The 18,020-nt window shown below is 49.8% G+C and overlaps 1 protein-coding gene across 5 annotated transcripts in view; it reads right to left on the bottom strand.

The window, feature by feature from the left end:
• Window positions 1-211: 211 nt before the first annotated feature.
• CEP250 (centrosomal protein 250) overlaps window positions 212-18,020 on the bottom strand; it is a 142,239-nt gene continuing 124,430 nt past the window's right edge. For 4 of the 5 annotated variants that reach the window (XM_043495556.1, XM_043495559.1, XM_043495561.1 and 1 more), the window contains 6 exons: window positions 12,959-15,379; window positions 3,420-3,527; window positions 2,930-3,085; window positions 2,145-2,258; window positions 1,979-2,026; window positions 212-1,308 (listed from right to left, as the gene is read on the bottom strand). In XM_043495556.1, the coding sequence (XP_043351491.1) occupies window positions 1,015-1,308; window positions 1,979-2,026; window positions 2,145-2,258; window positions 2,930-3,085; window positions 3,420-3,527; window positions 12,959-15,379 (3,141 nt within the window). In that variant the 3' untranslated portion in view covers window positions 212-1,014. The remainder of the gene's footprint in view (window positions 1,309-1,978; window positions 2,027-2,144; window positions 2,259-2,929; window positions 3,086-3,419; window positions 3,528-12,958; window positions 15,380-18,020) is intronic. The other variant, XM_043495558.1, reaches the window with a different exon arrangement.

Genomic DNA, 18,020 nt, shown 5'->3' on the forward strand with positions numbered 1-18,020 from the left:
AGGGGCCATCCCCTTCTGCCCAGCTTCCTCACAGCTCAGCCAGGCACAAAGCAAACCGCACAAGGAAGAGTCCATTGCAGGACAGCGCCCATCTCTTGGCACTGAAGTGCAGGTCAGGAAGAGAAAGCCCCAAGGATGTTTTTAGAACTGGAGCCACATGGAAGGAGGTTTTTGATAGAGGGAAAAGACATAACAAGGGAAAATAAACCTCTTTCAGAGGGAATAACTTTATTGTAAAAGCTGAAATACAGATCCTGCTGGAGCTCTTACTAAAAGGGAAACAGTACAAAGTCGTTTGGAAGCAGCTCTCCCAGCAGCAGGAGGGCAATCTCTGGGGGCACCTTGTAACAGCAACATTCCTGGGGCAGGCAGCAATCATGCTTCAGAAAAGGAGAATTCCACCAATCCGCTGCTGCCAGTCAACCCGAGAGCCTTTATCCAGCTCGCCTCAAATCTCTGAGCTCTGCCCAGGCCAGCTCCAGCCTCTGATCCCCTACCATAGTCCTGCTGGAAAGTTTCCATGGTGAACACTGCTACCTATAGCATTTTCATAATGAGCACTATTGCCCACCCTGCCCCAGGTCTCAGCTTTGACACAACCCCACACCCCTGAATTCACTCCCTGCAGCAGGTTTCTGCACACTCTAGGGACAGTCCCCAGGATACACAGGCTGTGAAGAAGGGGGAATACCCATGTTCTTATTGGCTCCATCCTCCCATGTGCAACAACCAACCATGTGGTTCAATGTTCCTGAGGATTGGTATTCAGATGGGGCTGTGAGAGGTCACGGCTACATTAGCGGGCAGGCTGGACCCTGAGGAGGTCTGGCCCATGAAAATGGAAGGGATGGCTCTTGAAGGGATAATCACCACCTTTTCCACTACCAAGTATGACTCTTCTGCAAGGTGGGCAAGAGTCTATTGTCCATGGTACCTTTGAAAATGGCATTGCCAAACCACACGTAGGGTTGGACCTTGCTCTGGCTGTGACCCAGTTGCTGAACGCTGATCCTGCTACCTCAACTCATTCCGCTGGGCTGCTCTGGGAGTGGAACTCAGAGGGTGTTTCTCAGGAGATTGGCCATCCCACCCTAGAGCCACCAAGGCCAAGCTGTGGTTCAGGGATTCATCCAGCTTCCGCGTTTCTGCTTCTAGAACAGCAGCCTTGGGCTCCCTGGCCACAGCTGCTAAGGAGTGAGAGAGCTCCTGGTGTAGGCCCGACAGCTCCTGTCTGGTCTTTGCACAGCACTTGATGTAGTCCTGCTTGTGCTTCCGCTCCAGCATCAGCTGGGTTTGCAGAAGAGACACCTGAAGGAAGAGGAACAGGTTGAGCTCAAGGGGCCAAAGAAAAGAAGTGACTTGCCTGGCATTCTGCTTCTCTCAAGATCCCGCCTCAGTGCTATCAGTTCTCCAACAGTCATGCCCCACCCGACCTGGGGCCCCAGGGCTACCAGCCCCCTCACAGCCGTGCCCCACCTCACCAGGTGCTACCAGATTCCTCACAGCCCGAACCCTGCCCAGCATTCCAATGCTACACCCCCTCGGCACCCCAATGCTACAACCCCTTCCTAGCCACACCCCACCCCGCTCAGCACCCCAATGCTACAACCCCCTCCCAGCCGCACCCCACCCCACTCAGCACCCCAGTGCTACAACCCCCTCCCAGCCTCACCCCCACCTGGTGCCTCAGCACTGCAAGCCCCATCACAGCCACACATTACCCAGTCTGGGCTTCCAGTGCTTTGAGTGCTCTCAAAGCTCTGCCCAGCCTGGCACTGCGATCCCATCACAGCTGCTTCTTCCCTCACCTACCCTGGGCCCTAGCACTACTAGTCCCCTCACAGCCAGGGCTGGCCCAGTGCTACAAGCCCCCTCCGAACCAGGCCCCTCCCAGGCCCCCATTCCTAGGAGTTTCCACACAGCTGTGCGCCACCGGTGCAGGTATGACCATCTAGTTGAGAGTTTTTCTACTCCTAACCTGCTTCTGCAACTCGTCGCATTGCCTACGGAGAGTCCGGGCCTCCTCCTGGGAAGAAAATGCAAAGAGAAGGCCTTTAGTCCTCAGTCTCCTTGGGGCAGGACTAGACCAGAGCAGGTGGGACTCTGCTAGGGTTACATGCTCAGGCTCCCCTCCCTGTTCAGACCTGTCCTGAAGTCGGTGCCTTATTCTGCCCAGAGTCAGACACGGGAAGTCCACAGGCATCTGGTAGTGAGAAACCAGCACGGTCCCTCTTCAGCCTCTTCCGCTCACGCTCCACCTGCACGCAGGACACAGAGGAAGGGTCACAGCAGTCTGCCAGGGAGCAAGGAGCTAATAACCTGGGCTACCAGGTGGGCAGAGAAGGTGCATCTGATGAAGTGAGCTGTAGCCCACGAAAGCTTATGCTCAAATAAATTTGTTAGTCTCTAAGGTGCCACAAGTCCTCCTGTTCTTTTTGCGAATACAGACTAAAACGGTTGCTACTCTGAATTCTTCACTCAGAGGCACTTACCTCCAGGTGGTGGCAGGGGAAGGAAGTGGGGCAGAAAGGGCTTCACCCTGGGGCAAGCCCAGCTGATGCTGGAGTGTGTGTCTGTGGGTGCAATGGGCAGGCAGTGCTGGAGTGCATGGAGGGTGGGCCAGCAGTGCTGGAGTGCATGAGAGTGCAGTGGTGGAAGGCGTGGGCAATGCTAAAGGGCGTGGGCAGGCGGTGCTGGAGTGCTGGAGAGCAGGCGGTGCCGCAGGGCGTGGGCAGGCGGTGCTGGAGAGCGGGCGGTGCCGCAGGGTGTGGGCAGGCAGTGCTGGTGAGCCTGGATGAGCAGTGCTGAAGGGCGTGGACTGGCAGTGCTGGAGTGTGCGGGGGTGGGCAGGCAGTGCCAGAGCACACACAGGGGTGCTGTCATCCCAGAGTGCCAAAGGAAGCTGTGGGGCGCTAGGAACTTGGCTCACCTGCTCTAGAGTCCTCCTGAGTTGGGTGTTTAGCTGCTCCAGCTCAGTTTTGTCGTGTTCCAGCCTTGCGACAGCTCGCTGCAGACGTTCCAGCCGCTGCTGCAGGAGTCTCCTCTCTACCCCTGCTGCCAGCTGCTCCTCATCCTCTCCCATGGCCTGGGGGACGTACAGAGAAGAGTCTCAGTGAGCCTGTGCCATATGGGTATGGCAGCAGTCATGTTGCCCCAAATGCTCAGAGCAGGGAATCTGTACAAAGCTGGCTAGGGAGGCCTACAGAGAAGCACATTGTGCCTGATGGGGAATGCCATCAGTCACTCCCCCTGCTCCCAAAGCATAGGCAACAACACCCCACAGGACTCAGGGGCCACCCTCCAGCTCATCCACCACTGGTGATTTAGGACCAGGGCAGAATTAATCCAGGCCAGATACACACTTCTTACTTCTCCTCTCTCATATGTACATGTGCCCTGCCCACTCTCCCCTCCCTCACCTGCCGTTTCCCTGCTCTCTCCTCTCTAAGCAGCAGATCCACATCTCCATTCAGAGCCTTGTTTGGAACCCTCTCCTCTAGGTCTCTGAGAGCTGAAGCAAGCTGCTCCTGTAGGAGTGACAAACAGCACAGATCATTCTCTGGAAGCCAGGGTTGCAGTGCCCCCTGCTGGAGAGGGCACTCACTGCTGTTCCCAGTGAGGCGGACATATCTTGCTCGCTGCAGGCCTCTGACTCTGCTCCCGAGCTGGGCGGCGCCATGACCACAGAGGAGACCGAGTCCGCAGAGGAGCTGGTGGGACTGCCAGTGGCCGAATACCCCAATGAGGCAGAGGACCCCAGGACAACGGAGCCCCAATCCGAACTGTGTTAGGAAGTAGCCCAGGGAAGCCAGAGTTCAGTTTGGTTATTGCTGTCAGTGCTGGTGTCCGCATGTTTCAGCTGGATCCAGACTGACCCAGTGGCAGAACATGCTGCCACTGTTAGGGCCCTGGGCTGGGACCTAGTGGAGTAGGGTGGGCCCAGGTCCCCCTACCCCCTGCTGCCAACCCCATCCCTGGGGTGGCAGCCTCTCCACTTTAGGCTGAACAGTCCTTGTTCGCCTGTTAGCTCTGCCCTGTCTGAGAGCACAGCTGACAGATTGCTGGCTTGCTCTGTCCTGCCTGAGGACCTAGGGCCCAGACTGTTTGGTGCTCTGCCCTGCTGAGCGGGTCTAGGCACTAGCACCTGATTGACTAATTCCCTTGATATTAGGCAGTGAACCCAATGATGTAGTGAAGCAGTGTGGCCTCCCTTTGATCCAGAGAGGGAGGGGCGACTGCCACCATACTAATGGACCCACTGGCTGCCTAGCGGCGCAATTAGTCAGGGAACAGGCCAGCAGGAGGTCCTAGGTGGTCTGATCCTTGACAGCAGAGCCATGAAGGTCTGTTAGTCCTGAACGTGAAGGGTCACAGCAAGTGAGGTACACCCTTCATCCCAATGGATCTCAGTGCCATTGCTGTGCAGTGGGGCAGCATGGTGTGTATTGCCAGCCTACTCATAGCCTCCTCCACTACCTCACTCTTGGAGGAAAAATGGACATACTTTTTCTGGTACTTCCATTGAGACTGGGCAGCAGCTTGAGGGGGTATGCCACACAGTCTCCACCAGCCAGCCCACAGCAAGGAGCAAAGGTGCTGCAGCCCTATTGATAGGATTTCTTAGCCCAAGTAATTACTAATTCATGTACTGGTTTCAACTCAGACTCTGCTGTCTGCACCAGCTTTTACAAACACATGGGTAAGGTTAGATCCTTCCATCAGCTTGCTGTCCTGGAGCTCCTCCACAGTAGATATTGCATCACCCAGCTCCTCTTCGCACTGACCTCAGCCAGCCCCGGCCAAACTGTCTAGATCAAGAAGTGAAGACAGAGCCTCTGAAAGCACTGACACTGGCTGCACCGCAGCCACCAGCAAAGGTGTCAAGGGGTAGGGGGGAGCCAGCACTGATGAAGCCAGAGTTTTCTGTGCCAGGAGCACCACCTATCAGAGCTCAGCACAAAGAATGCTGCAAGTCAGCAAGAGCAAGTACACTGAGGAGGCAGAATGAAAAGGCAGGACTCTCAGAGCACCAGGAGTGACTGGGCCAAGCATATACTGCTACCCAGAATTACCCCACGAACACAGAAGCAGCGAATCCAGCAATGGAGCTGCCTATGGCAAGGCCATGTTGGCACCTCTTGCCTTATCATTTTGGGCAGAGGTTCTGCCTCATTGCCTCTATATAAATCCATGGTACGCCCACATCTTGAATACTGTGTGCAGATGTGGTCGCCCCATCTCAAAAAAGATATATTGGAATTGGAAAAGGTTCAGAAAAGGGCAACAAAAATGATTAGGGGTACGGAACAGCTTCTGTATGAGGAGAGATTAATAAGACTGGGGCTTTTCAACTTGGAAAAGAGATGACTAAGGGGGGATGTGATAGAGGTCTATAAAATCATGACTGGTGTGGAGAAAGTAGATAAGGAAGTGTTATTTACCCTTTCTCAAAACACAAGAACTAGGTGTCACCAAATGAAATTAATACAAAGCAGGTTTAAAACAAACAAAAGGAAGTATTTCTTCACACAACACACAGTCAACCTGTGGAACTCTTTGCCAAAGGATGTTGTGAAGGCCAAGACTATAACAGGGTTAAAAAAAGAACTAGATAAATGCATGAAGGATAGATCCATCAGTGACTATTAGCCAGGATGGGCAGGAATGGTGTCTCTAGCCTCTGTTTGTCAGAAGCTGGGAATGGGTAACGGGATGGATCACTTGATCACCTGTTCTGTTAATTCCTTCTGGGGCACCTGGCATTGGCCACTGTCAGAAGACAGGATACTGGGCTACATGTACCTTTGGTCTGACCCAGTATGGTCATTCTTGTGTTCTCATTGAGTGGACTGGAGGTCCCTGGAGCACACTGATTGCAAGTATTGGGGCATACTGACTGCAAGTAACTGTGGCCTTGAAAATATCTCAATGCCAGCTGGTGCTGGGTTCACTGTTCTACAACAGAAACTCCTATTAGACCTGACAAACTCACAATGCTTTCATAGTATGACCAAACAGGGTCATGTGAGGTCCCTAATAAAAGCTTATGTCACACCGATCCTCATAATCTTTGTGAGATATATATACAGATGATATTTAAGTTGTAAAGATGTACAGGAAAATAAAGTCTAAATCAAAGCAGGATTGACAGGCAGGTTTTCACCAGACACAGGATGTATATTCACCAGTCTGCGTTGGTTCACATGTAAAATAAGCATTATAAGCCAACATAATGGAAACCTATTTGCATATGACATCACCATCAGGAATGCATCCGATGAAGTGAGCTGTAGCTCACGAAAGCTTATGCTCAAATAAATTTGTTAGTCTCTAATGTGCCACAAGTACTCCTTTTCTTTTTTACCATCAGGATGTGAAGACAGCATGGAGCCAGCACATCAGGGAGGGGATAGGGAGGTTGTCCTGACTCTGGGGACAAAACAATGAGTTTTGGAGAATATAAGGAGAAGAAAAAAGACATTTTGTTATCCTTCACTGGGGAAGAAAAAAGGACAACGCTTTTTTGCATTCATGAAAAAGGATTCCCAACAAGACTGGTTGGACATGTTGGGAGATTGCTTTAGGTGAAATAAAACTACTTTAGACAAGGGCTTAGCCCAGTGGTTCTCAACTGTGGTCCACCGCTTGTTCAGGGAAAGCCCCTGGCGTGCCGGGCCGGTTTGTTTACCTGCCGCGTCCGCAGGTTCGGCCGATCGCAGCTCCCACTGGCCGTGGTTCGCTGCTCCAGGCCAATGGGGGCTGCAGGAAGGGCAGCCAGCACATCCCTCAGCCCACGCTGCTTCCTGCAGCCCCCATTGGCCTGGAGCGGAGAACCACGGTTAGTGGGAGCCATGATCGGCCGAACCTGCGGACCTGGCTTTCCCTGAACAAGCGATGGACCACAGTTGAGAAACATTGGCTTAGCCTGTTAAATTTAATCTCTAGGAAGCACGTTATACTTTTGTTTTATATGTAACCTACTCACTACCTCTGAAATCTTAGCATGTGATAATAAACTTGTGATTGTTCTCACTGTAAATATATCTCAGTTCTGTGATGATATCAAAGACCTGAACCTGAGTTGTACCAGCCAAATGTTGTGTATACTATTCCTTTGGGGAGAGAAACTCTCATAGAATCATTGAGTATCAGGGTTGGAAGGGACCTCAGGAGATCATCTAGTCCAATCCCCTGCTCAAAGCAGGACCAATCCCCAATTATTTTTTTTTGCCCCAGATCATAGAATCATAGAATCATAGAATATCAGGGTTGGAAGGGACCCCAGAAGGTCATCTAGTCCAACCCCCTGCTCAAAGCAGGACCAAGTCCCAGTTAAATCATCCTAGCCAGGGCTTTGTCAAGCCTGACCTTAAAAACCTCTAAGGAAGGAGATTCTACCACCTCCCTAGGTAACGCATTCCAGTGTTTCACCACCCTCTTAGTGAAAAAGTTTTTCCTAATATCCAATCTAAACCTCCCCCATTGCAACTTGAGACCATTACTCCTCGTTCTGTCATCTGCTACCATTGAGAACAGTCTAGAGCCATCCTCTTTGAAACCCCCTTTCAGGTAGTTGAAAGCAGCTATCAAATCCCCCCTCATTCTTCTCTTCTGCAGACTAAACAATCCCAGCTCCCTCAGCCTCTCCTCATAAGTCATGTGCTCTAGACCCCTAATCATTTTTGTTGCCCTTCGCTGTACTCTTTCCAATTTATCCACATCCTTCTTGTAGTGTGGGGCCCAAAACTGGACACAGTACTCCAGATGAGGCCTCACCAGTGTCGAATAGAGGGGAACGATCACGTCCCTCGATCTGCTCGCTATGCCCCTACTTATACATCCCAAAATGCCATTGGCCTTCTTGGCAACAAGGGCACATTGCTGACTCATATCCAGCTTCTCGTCCACTGTCACCCCTAGGTCCTTTTCCGCAGAACTGCTGCCGAGCCATTCGGTCCCTAGTCTGTAGCGGTGCATTGGATTCTTCCATCCTAAGTGCAGGACCCTGCACTTATCCTTATTGAACCTCATTAGATTTCTTTTGGCCCAATCCTCCAATTTGTCTAGGTCCTTCTGTATCCTATCCCTCCCCTCCAGCGTATCTACCACTCCTCCCAGTTTAGTATCATCCGCAAATTTGCTGAGAGTGCAATCCACACCATCCTCCAGATCATTTATGAAGATATTGAACAAAACGGGCCCCAGGACCGACCCCTGGGGCACTCCACTTGACACCGGCTGCCAACTAGACATGGAGCCATTGATCACTACCCGTTGAGCCCGACAATCTAGCCAGCTTTCTACCCACCTTATAGTGCATTCATCCGGCCCATACTTCCTTAACTTGCTGACAAGAATGCTGTGGGAGACCGTGTCAAAAGCTTTGCTAAAGTCAAGAAACAATACATCCACTGCTTTCCCTTCATCCACAGAACCAGTAATCTCATCATAAAAGGCGATTAGATTAGTCAGGCATGACCTTCCCTTGGTGAATCCATGCTGACTGTTCCTGATCACTTTCCTCTCCTCTAAGTGCTTCAGGATTGATTCTTTGAGGACCTGCTCCATGATTTTTCCAGGGACTGAGGTGAGGCTGACTGGCCTGTAGTTCCCAGGATCCTCCTTCTTCCCTTTTTTAAAGATGGGCACTACATTAGCCTTTTTCCAGTCATCCGGGACTTCCCCCGTTCGCCACGAGTTTTCAAAGATAATGGCCAAGGGCTCTGCAATCACAGCCGCCAATTCCTTCAGCACTCTCGGATGCAATTCGTCCGGCCCCATGGACTTGTGCACGTCCAGCTTTTCTAAATAGTCCCTAACCACCTCTATCTCTACAGAGGGCTGGCCATCTCTTCCCCATTTTGTGATGCCCAGCACAGCAGTCTGGGAGCTGACCTTGTTAGTGAAAACAGAGGCAAAAAAAGCATTGAGTACATTAGCTTTTTCCACATCCTCTGTCACTAGCTTGCCTCCCTCATTCAGTAAGGGGCCCACACTTTCCTTGGCTTTCTTCTTGTTGCCAACATACCTGAAGAAACCCTTCTTGTTACTCTTGACATCTCTTGCTAGCTGCAGCTCCAGGTGCGATTTGGCCCTCCTGATATCTTTCCTACATGCCCGAGCAATATTTTTATACTCTTCCCTGGTCATATGTCCAACCTTCCACTTCTTGTAAGCTTCTTTTTTATGTTTAAGATCCGCTAGGATTTCACCATTAAGCCAAGCTGGTCGCCTGCCATATTTACTATTCTTTCGACTCATCGGGATGGTTTGTCCCTGTAACCTCAACAGGGATTCCTTGAAATACAGCCAGCTCTCCTGGACTCCCTTCCCTTTCATGTTAGTCCCCCAGGGGATCCTGGCCATCTGTTCCCTGAGGGAGTCAAAGTCTGCTTTCCTGAAGTCCAGGGTCCGTATCCTGCTGCTTACCTTTCTTCCCTGCGTCAGGATCCTGAACTCAACCAACTCATGGTCACTGCCTCCCAGATTCCCATCCACTTTTGCTTCCCCCACTAATTCTACCCGGTTTGTGAGCAGCAGGTCAAGAAAAGCGCTCCCCCTAGTTGGCTCCCCTAGCACTTGCACCAGGAAATTGTCCCCTACGCTTTCCAAAAACTTCCTGGATTGTCTATGCACCGCTGTATTGCTCTCCCAGCAGATATCAGGAAAATTAAAGTCACCCATGAGAATCAGGGCATGCGATCTAGTAGCTTCCGTGAGTTGCCGGAAGAAAGCCTCATCCACCTCATCCCCCTGGTCCGGTGGTCTATAGCAGACTCCCACCATGACATCACTCTTGTTGCACACACTTCTAAACTTAATCCAGAGACACTCAGGTTTTTCCACAGTTTCGTACCGGAGCTCTGAGCAGTCATACTGCTCCCTTACATACAGTGCTACTCCCCCACCTTTTCTGCCCTGCCTGTCCTTCCTGAACAGTTTATAACCATCCATGACTGTACTCCAGTCATGTGAGTTATCCCACCAAGTCTCTGTTATTCCAATCACGTCATAAATCAATCACGTCAGATCCCTAAATGGCCCCCTCAAGAATTGAATTCACAACCCTGGGTTTAGAGGACAATGCTCAAACCACTGAGCTAATCCTCCCCACATCCAGTGACAGGGGCTGGATACTACAGGAGGGGCTCGGGGACTGGGGGTGAACCTATTGTTAACCTGCAAAGCAGAGTAAGTGCTAGCAGAGCCCTGAGTACATTGGGTGGTTAGCAAACGGGTAGTGTCAGGGAGCACAGTTAAGCATCAGCAAATCTCTCTCTCATTACAGGCAGGAAGATAACAAGGTGACTCAGTCCTGGGCACTCCAAGAAGCATCACATGAACTACATCAAAGTTTGGGGTCTCTGGCCTTCATGGTGAAGGTGCAGGACATGTCAGTGGTGAAGCCACCTGACTGGGATTAGTGGATGGGGCTAGGTCTGCACTGGCAGAACTCTCATCTAATACTGGCATTTAGTGGTTTTGGCTGATCCAAGCTTCTGTTTTGAGGCTTTGTTCTTTGGGAAACTCTGGGCTGTTCTTGTGCCAGACTTAAGGATTTCCTGGAATACCTCCAGGAGGGTTATGAAATCCTCTCCACATCTTCAGTGCTAAGGACAATATCAGCTCTGAGGCAGATGGAATGGTTCTGCTGCACTGAATCAAAACTGGGTGGCAGAGGATGAACAATGCACCAACTGCTAAAAGTTTATGGTGCTGAGAACACAGAGCAGGTGCACATGCACCAAGAGGCCCAGGAAACACAGAGCAATAGGTTCCCTAGTCCAGGTGACTGGGAAGGTATGGGTCTATCCAATTTCTCCTAGTGCTTTGGATGAGAATCATGTGTGCCAGTTTCCCGTTTGCTGCATGTGTACCTAGACAGTGGGGGAAGGGTGATTATTCTTTGCAGAGACCCAGAAATCCAGGTGTGACGGTTGCCTAGCTGCCTGGGCACCACGCCCATGGAGAACCCAAAACACAATGACCCAGACATCTGGCTGCCTAGCAACTAATGACCATGGACTGCTGAACCACCTCCCGCTACCAGTTGTCATGGTACCACAGGCCCAGTGCTCTTTCCCTTGGCTCCATACAGTTCCTGGGAGGAACCCCCTTTCGTGTGTCAGTCCTCTTCAAGGGTTGCACTCTCTCTGTGGGGCTAAGCCCTTTGAGCCTCCATCGCCTCCTGGGCCCACCTTCGAGCCTTCAGCATGCCTGCCTCACTCTGTGAGCTCCCCTCAGCGAGTCCACTCGCACTGGACCCCTGAAGGGAAACTTGCACATCCAAAGAGAGCAATGCATCCCCAACCTCTTTAGACTGGAGTGACTCTCAGACAATACTGTAAAACAGAAGACTTGTTAAATGTCTGTAATACAGCACAGAAAGCCTTTAGGTGAGCAAAGAGAATGGGAAGCTACAGCCAAGTCCATCTGAGTCTGAGCAGATCCCAGGCTCCCTCTCACAGCTGCCAATTCAGCAGCGTTCCTGCTTCTCACAGACCACCCTTAACTCACTCAACTTGCTCCTTCTCCCTCCTTTGTCCCTTTTCCCAGGCAAACAACTCTTGGTCCGAAGTGGCTCGTTTCCTCCGGGGGGGGAGGAGGGGGTTGGCAGTCCATAGTCAGTAGCTGCTAGACAACCAGATGTGTGACAGTTAAACCTGCCTGGACATGGCAGAGCTGACCGGCTGAAAGCACCCACATCCATCACTGTGAAGCTCTGTTTAGTTTTAATATGAGGGTGCTAATTTACCACTGGAAAGATTACCAAGGGATGTAGTGGATTCTCCATCACTTGAAGTCTTTACACTGAAATTGGAGGTCACTTTTTAAAAGTTTCCCTCTAGCTCAGCCAGAATCTACAGGTTCAATGCAAAAAACACTGGATGAGGTTCTCTGGCCTGTGCTATGCATGAGGTCAGACTAGATCTGTGGTCGATCGAAATCGACTAGTCGATCCTAGAGGATCTCCCAGTCAATCACCATCTCCTGCGGCACAGCGGGGCTGCCGCTAAGACCGGCTCCCTGCCTGCCCCGCCACCACACCGCTCCCGGAAGTGGCCAGTGCGGCCCAGCTGGCGGGGGTCTCCCTCCGCACACTGCTCCTGCCTGTAAGCACTGCTCCCGCAACTCCCATTGGCCGGGAACAGGGAGATGTGGCCAATGGGAGCTGCGTGGCTGGTGCTTGCAGAGAGGGGCAGCACACAGAGCCACGTGCTGCCCACCCCCGTCAGGGGCCACAGGAGTCTGTTGGTCCCTTCCAGGAGCAGCATGGGGCCGGGATAGGCAGGGAGCCTGCCTCAGCGGTAAGTGCTGCCGGCGGAAGACCACACCCCAAACCCCAGTACTGAGCCCCTTCCCAGACCTAGCACCCCAAACTCCCTCCTGCAGCTCAACCCCAGCCCTGACCCCAATTCCAAAGCCAGGACTCTGTATCCTCTCCTGCACCCCAACACTCTGCCCCAGACCAGAGCCCCCTTCCAGAGCCCACACCTAGCATCCCCTCCTGCACTCCAACACTCTGCCCCAGACCAGAGCCCTCTCCTGCACCCCAAACCCCAGCTCCAGACTGAGCCCAGAGCCTCCTCCCACACTGCAAACCCCTTGGTTCCAGCCCAGAGCCCGCACACCCTCCCGAGCCCTAATCCCCTACCCCAGACCGGTGAAAATGAGTGAGGGTGGGGGAGAGCGAGTGACAAGGGGGAGAATGGAGTGAGTGGGGTGGGGCTTTGGGGAAAGGGGCGGGGCATTGGGGAAGGGATGGGGTAGATCCTGGGTTGCCCTTAAATTCAAAAAGTGATCTTGGGAGTAAAAAGGTTGGAGACCACTGGACTAGATGATCATAATGGTTTCTTCTGGACTGAACATCTATCATTCTAAGCAAAGTGCCATTGGAACCTTAAGACAGAAACAGACAGCTATCCTTTTCATGCAAGTCACCCACCAAACTGCCTACCTGAAGATGAAGCCGATCCTTATCCCGCTCTGATACCATGCTCTGTAGGACAGCCATTTCCTCCCTCAGGGTCCTACTGGCTGCTTCGCTCTGGGCCAGGGACAAAGCCAAAGCCTGTGCTTTCTCCCTCCATTCTATCTCCACACTCTCAGTCTGCTTCAGAACAGCCACCATATGCTCCAGTTCTTGATCCTTCACTTTCTTCTCCTCTTCCAGCTCTTGGATCCACACTGTCTGCCTTTCCAGCTGCTGGTCTCTCTCCTGGAGAACCTTCCTCTGGGCTGCCTCCTCTGTCTCCCATATCAGGAGTTTCTGGATTTGGCTCTTTAGGGTCTCCCCTTCACCAGCTCTCCTTTGCAGAGCTGAGGTGAGCTGCTTCAGGAGTTCACCCTGTGTCCTCAGCTCCTGCTCTCTCCCTCTCAGAATCTCCTCCAGGCACCTGACTCTCTCTCTCTGGTGTTTGATTTCCTCATCCTTTTTGACCAGTGTCTGCTGGAGATGCTGGAGATTTTCTTGAAGACCTTTCGCCTCCTCCTCTTCCAATTGTTTTTGCTTACCTTGGGCCTTGATTTCCTGTTCCCTCTTGTTCAGGGCTTCTTCTAGAAGCTGCTCTCTCTCTCTGTGATGTCTCTCCTCTTTCTCAGACTGCATAAGCTGGAGATGGTGCAGGGTCTCTTGCTCTTCCTCTTGGTGCTGGAGCTGTTGAATGAGAGTCTCATTCTCCCACTCTCGCTCTCTTACAACTTCCTCTAGACAACTTGCTTTGTTCTGGCAGGACTTTAGTGCCACCTGCATGCTTTCTTCTTGAAGGTGGCATATGCTAATTTGCTCCGCCTGCTTGAGGAGTTCTACATCCTTCTCCTTCACTATTTGGCTCATTCTGTCTAGATCTTGCTGTAAGCTCCTGACACATGTTTCTTCCAGCTCTTTCTGCCCTAAGAGCTCTTTGACATGCCCTTGCAAAGACTCTATCTCCTGGTCTCTGGCTTGTAGAGACGATTTGGTATATTCAAGTGTCTTCAAGACAGCCTTAGTCTGTGTCACTGCATCTTCCTCGTGCTGCTGAAGCTCATGGATTCCTTCCTGAAGGGCCTCTATTTCCCTCTCTCTCTCCCTCAGAGTCACCTGTGTTTGTTGAAGATTTGCTTGCATGGCTCTTGCCTGCTTCTCCTCCTCTGTCTTGTGCACCTCATATTGCTTTTGCAGGGATTCAATTTCTTGCTCTCGCTCCCTTAATATTGCTTTAAGATTGTCAAGAGTTTTCACCTGTTGCTCAGCTTCTCTTTCTTGTTTTTGGAGTGTCCAGATCTGCTCTTTCTGAGACGTAATCACTCCATCTCTCTCCTTTAGTGCTGCTTTGGTGTATTCTAAATCTCTCTGTAAAACCTTCATCTGCCCTTCTGCTTCTTCCTCATGTTTCTGTATTTGCTGCATTTGGAATTCGAGCTCTCTGTCTTTTTCTTTTAAGGCTGCTTGTGTTTGCTCCAGATGTTCACAAAGAGGCTTTAGTTTCATTTCCATCTCTTCCTTAATGTTCTGAATTTGCTTTTGCTGTGACTCAAGCTCTTGATCTCTCTGAGTCAGAGTGAGGGTCATCTGTTTTACTTTCTCCCGCAGGTCCTGAAGCTCTCCCTCCTGCTGATCCTCATACTGCTGGAAAATCTTTATCTGCTCCCGCTGTGATTCGATCTCACTCTCTTTGTCCCAAAGAATTGCTTTCATGTGTTCTAGGCTTGTGCGCAGAACCTTCACCTGCTTTTTCTCCTCCTCTTTCAATTCTTCAGCTACCTTTCTCTGAGACATAAGCTCACAATCTTTTCCTCTCAAGTCTGCTTTGATCAGATCTAGATCCTCCAGCAGTGCTTTCATTTGTGATCTTCCATGTTCTTCCAGAGTCTGGATTTTCTCTTCCTGGAATTTAATTTCCTTTACTTTCTCCTCTAGGTTTAAAGTCAGTCGTTCTAGAGCAGTCTTCTGCATTTCCCTCTGATTCTCTAGTTCCTGAATCTGTTCTTGTTGGGATTCCACCTCTCTGTCCTTCTCCTCTAGGTCTTTAGTAAGGTGATCTAGAGCTGTTCTTTGCATTTCTCTCTGCTGCTCCAGTTCCCTAATCTGTTCTTGCAGTGTTTTCATTTCTCCATCTCTCTGGCTTAAGGCAAGAGTCAGGTGACCCAGATTTTCCTGCAAAGCCTTCCCCAAGGCAGCCTCCTTCTGAAATGTCTGGATTCCCTCCTGCTGAGTCTCTGCTTCCTCACTTTTCATTTTCAGGGCAGAGAGGGTTGTTTGAAGCTCTTGTTCTAGGGAACGGCTCATCTTTGCTGCTATGTTTGCCCGAGTCTCAGCGGCAGAGACTGATTCCCGGAGAAGGTCCATCTCCCATACCAGTTTCTCCTTAGCTGCTTGCAGCATGTCCCGTTCATGCTGAAACAGAGAGAAAATGACTTGAAAATAAATCTAGGTAACTCTTCCCATCTCAGAACTGGGCTGTAGCGCTACTGCCTGGATGATGTGACACCCAAATTCTGCAAGTGTGGCTCTTAATGGCATAACTCTTGCGGTTGGGGTGGCTTCTCTCCCCCACCTAATTTTTCTTGTTCTTTGTTCACGAGTGGAAACTTAAGAATTGCCCTTTGTTCCCTAGGACTTGTCTACACAAGGATATAGCACTGTTTAAGCAGCTGATTTAGTTGAGCTGATGATACCTGTGGTGCAGCTGTACGTGCACACATAAGCAAGCTGTGATCACCATTGATTCTGCTAAAATCATTGATGAAACAGCACTATTTTGGAATGTAGATCAGGCCTTCAAGTTACTTCTGGTTGTAGCTCCTGAAGGGCTGGTGAAGTTACTCTCTTAAGTAACCAGAGATAATTAGGAATGGGGAAAAAATCCCTAAAACATAACTCAAGCATACATGAATCTAGCAACTTCATGTATTTATTCATATGACTATTGTGACATTCTATACCATGAGAATGTGCCCTGTAACCCCCATATTCCTCATTTATATATAATTGTGATCTTACATATAAAGCATGCCACATGTGGTCTCATGGGAAAGGTTATCTGCTGAAACCCACTGTACCATATAAATATGTATATCATCAACGTATACGAGGTTATGAGAATGTGTTGCATAGTTGTCACTAAAATATGCTGTGGGTTTGGGAAGCGCCCAGATACTAGCTCTCCAGAGACAATGCCAAGGAAAGTAAGCAATGCCCAGTTGGGTGTCAAACAACCCATCAACAGCCATTGTCTAGCAAGGAAGCTCCAAATCAATGACTCACCTCCATAAGGCCACACCAGGGGAATAGCTCAGCCTTGCCTGGGATCTCAGAAATGCCCACCAGACATGCCTGGACTTGTACTCTCCAAGCACATGAGACTAAGAGTATAAAACAGAACACAGTGGCCCCATACTTGGCCTTTCTCCTTCCCCCACCTATGCTGCAAGCAACAAGGACATTCTGAAGACTCCAACAAAGGGGACTGGCCTAGGTTTCAAGGGTGAAACCTGTGTACTATGAACTGCAATATCCAGTGGTCTGAGAAAAAGTGCTTAATCTAGATTTTGCCCAGTCTAATAGGGTTGTGAGTTTAAACTGCACACTTATATTTTATTTTATTTTAGTAACCACTCTGACTTGTTGCCTATCACTTATAATCACTTAAAATCTATCTTTTGTAGTCAATAAATGTATTTAACTGTTTATCTTTATCAGTAAGTTTGCCTGAAGTATCTGGTGAATCTGCTCAGGTATGCAAAGGCTAGTGTATATCCACTTGCCTTTGATGAAGTGGTGAACCAATTAATACATTTGCACTGCTCAAGACGAGCAGTGCAAGATGCTACATTACTGTTGTACAAGGCTGGGAGCTGGTGGGGATTCAGCTGGTGCCTTTCTTTATGTGATTCATGAGTGGCTCTAGGAGCATTCATGCAATCTAGCTGGGTGTGGAGCTCCACGTGCGGTTATCCTGAGTGATAACAGCACCTGGAGGGGTTTGCTGCTTGCTAGTAAAGCATTATGAGAGACAGCTCAAGCTGGAGAGTTAAGGGGGCACAGCAGTCCCGTGGTCCCAGGCTGTATCCCCGGGGATCCCATCACAACTATTACAAAAGTTAACCTGAAAAATTGTATTGTAATTGTAATTGTACTGAAAAACTATTGTAAGTATGTCTGGCTAATTCCATTCCCCTCCAGCTATCCTCATTGACTCATTTCCTCTTCCTCCTGCCTACTGTACTGTGTTCATCTCCTTGCTAAGATAAACAGTCCTATGCCTTTCAACTTCTCTTCATATGGAAGTTTATCCAGGTCTCTAATCATTCTCATTATGCGTCCTGAACCAAGCACCTCCATTACTGCAACACACTGAGATGGGATGACCAGAACTGCACACCATGTTACAGGTGAGGGCATGCCATTAATTTAGAGAATGGCATTACAATTATTTTTAACATTCTCTTTGCATTTATCAGCATGGAATTTCATTTGCCATCATGCTGCTTATTTGTGTAACTTGGTTAGGTCCTTCTGATGTTAGTCTTCTCCAGCCTTGACTAGTCTTAATAATTTTGTTGTATCTGAAAATTTTGCTTCCTCAGTACTTACACCCCTTTTCCAGATAACTAATACATTAAACAACACTGATCCTAGCACAGAGCCCTGGGGCAGCCAGCTGTTAACTTTTTTCAACTATGAAAGTGAACCAAGCATTCCTTCTCTTTGTTTTCTGTCTCTTAGGCTCTGCAAATACTTATGCATGTGCTTAACTTCACTGCTGTGAATAGTTCCAATGATCTCAGGAAGACTACTCACAGTAGTAAAGCACAGCATATGTGGAAGTCTTTGCAGAGTCAGTACCTTAACCAATTTCTGATCCCTAACAATACTTTGCGTCTCATACCATGACTACTCCATTTCCTTTACAACCCCTTCTAAAGGACATTGTCAAAGACTTTGAAAGTCCAATAAATTACGTCAACCGGTTCTCCTATACCCATTACTTTAATGACAGAATTCTAATAGATTAAGGAGGCAGAGTTTTCCTTGG

The sequence above is a fragment of the Dermochelys coriacea genome, chromosome 13 (genome assembly GCF_009764565.3).
Source record: "Dermochelys coriacea isolate rDerCor1 chromosome 13, rDerCor1.pri.v4, whole genome shotgun sequence".
NCBI classification, from domain to species: Eukaryota; Metazoa; Chordata; order Testudines; family Dermochelyidae; genus Dermochelys; species Dermochelys coriacea.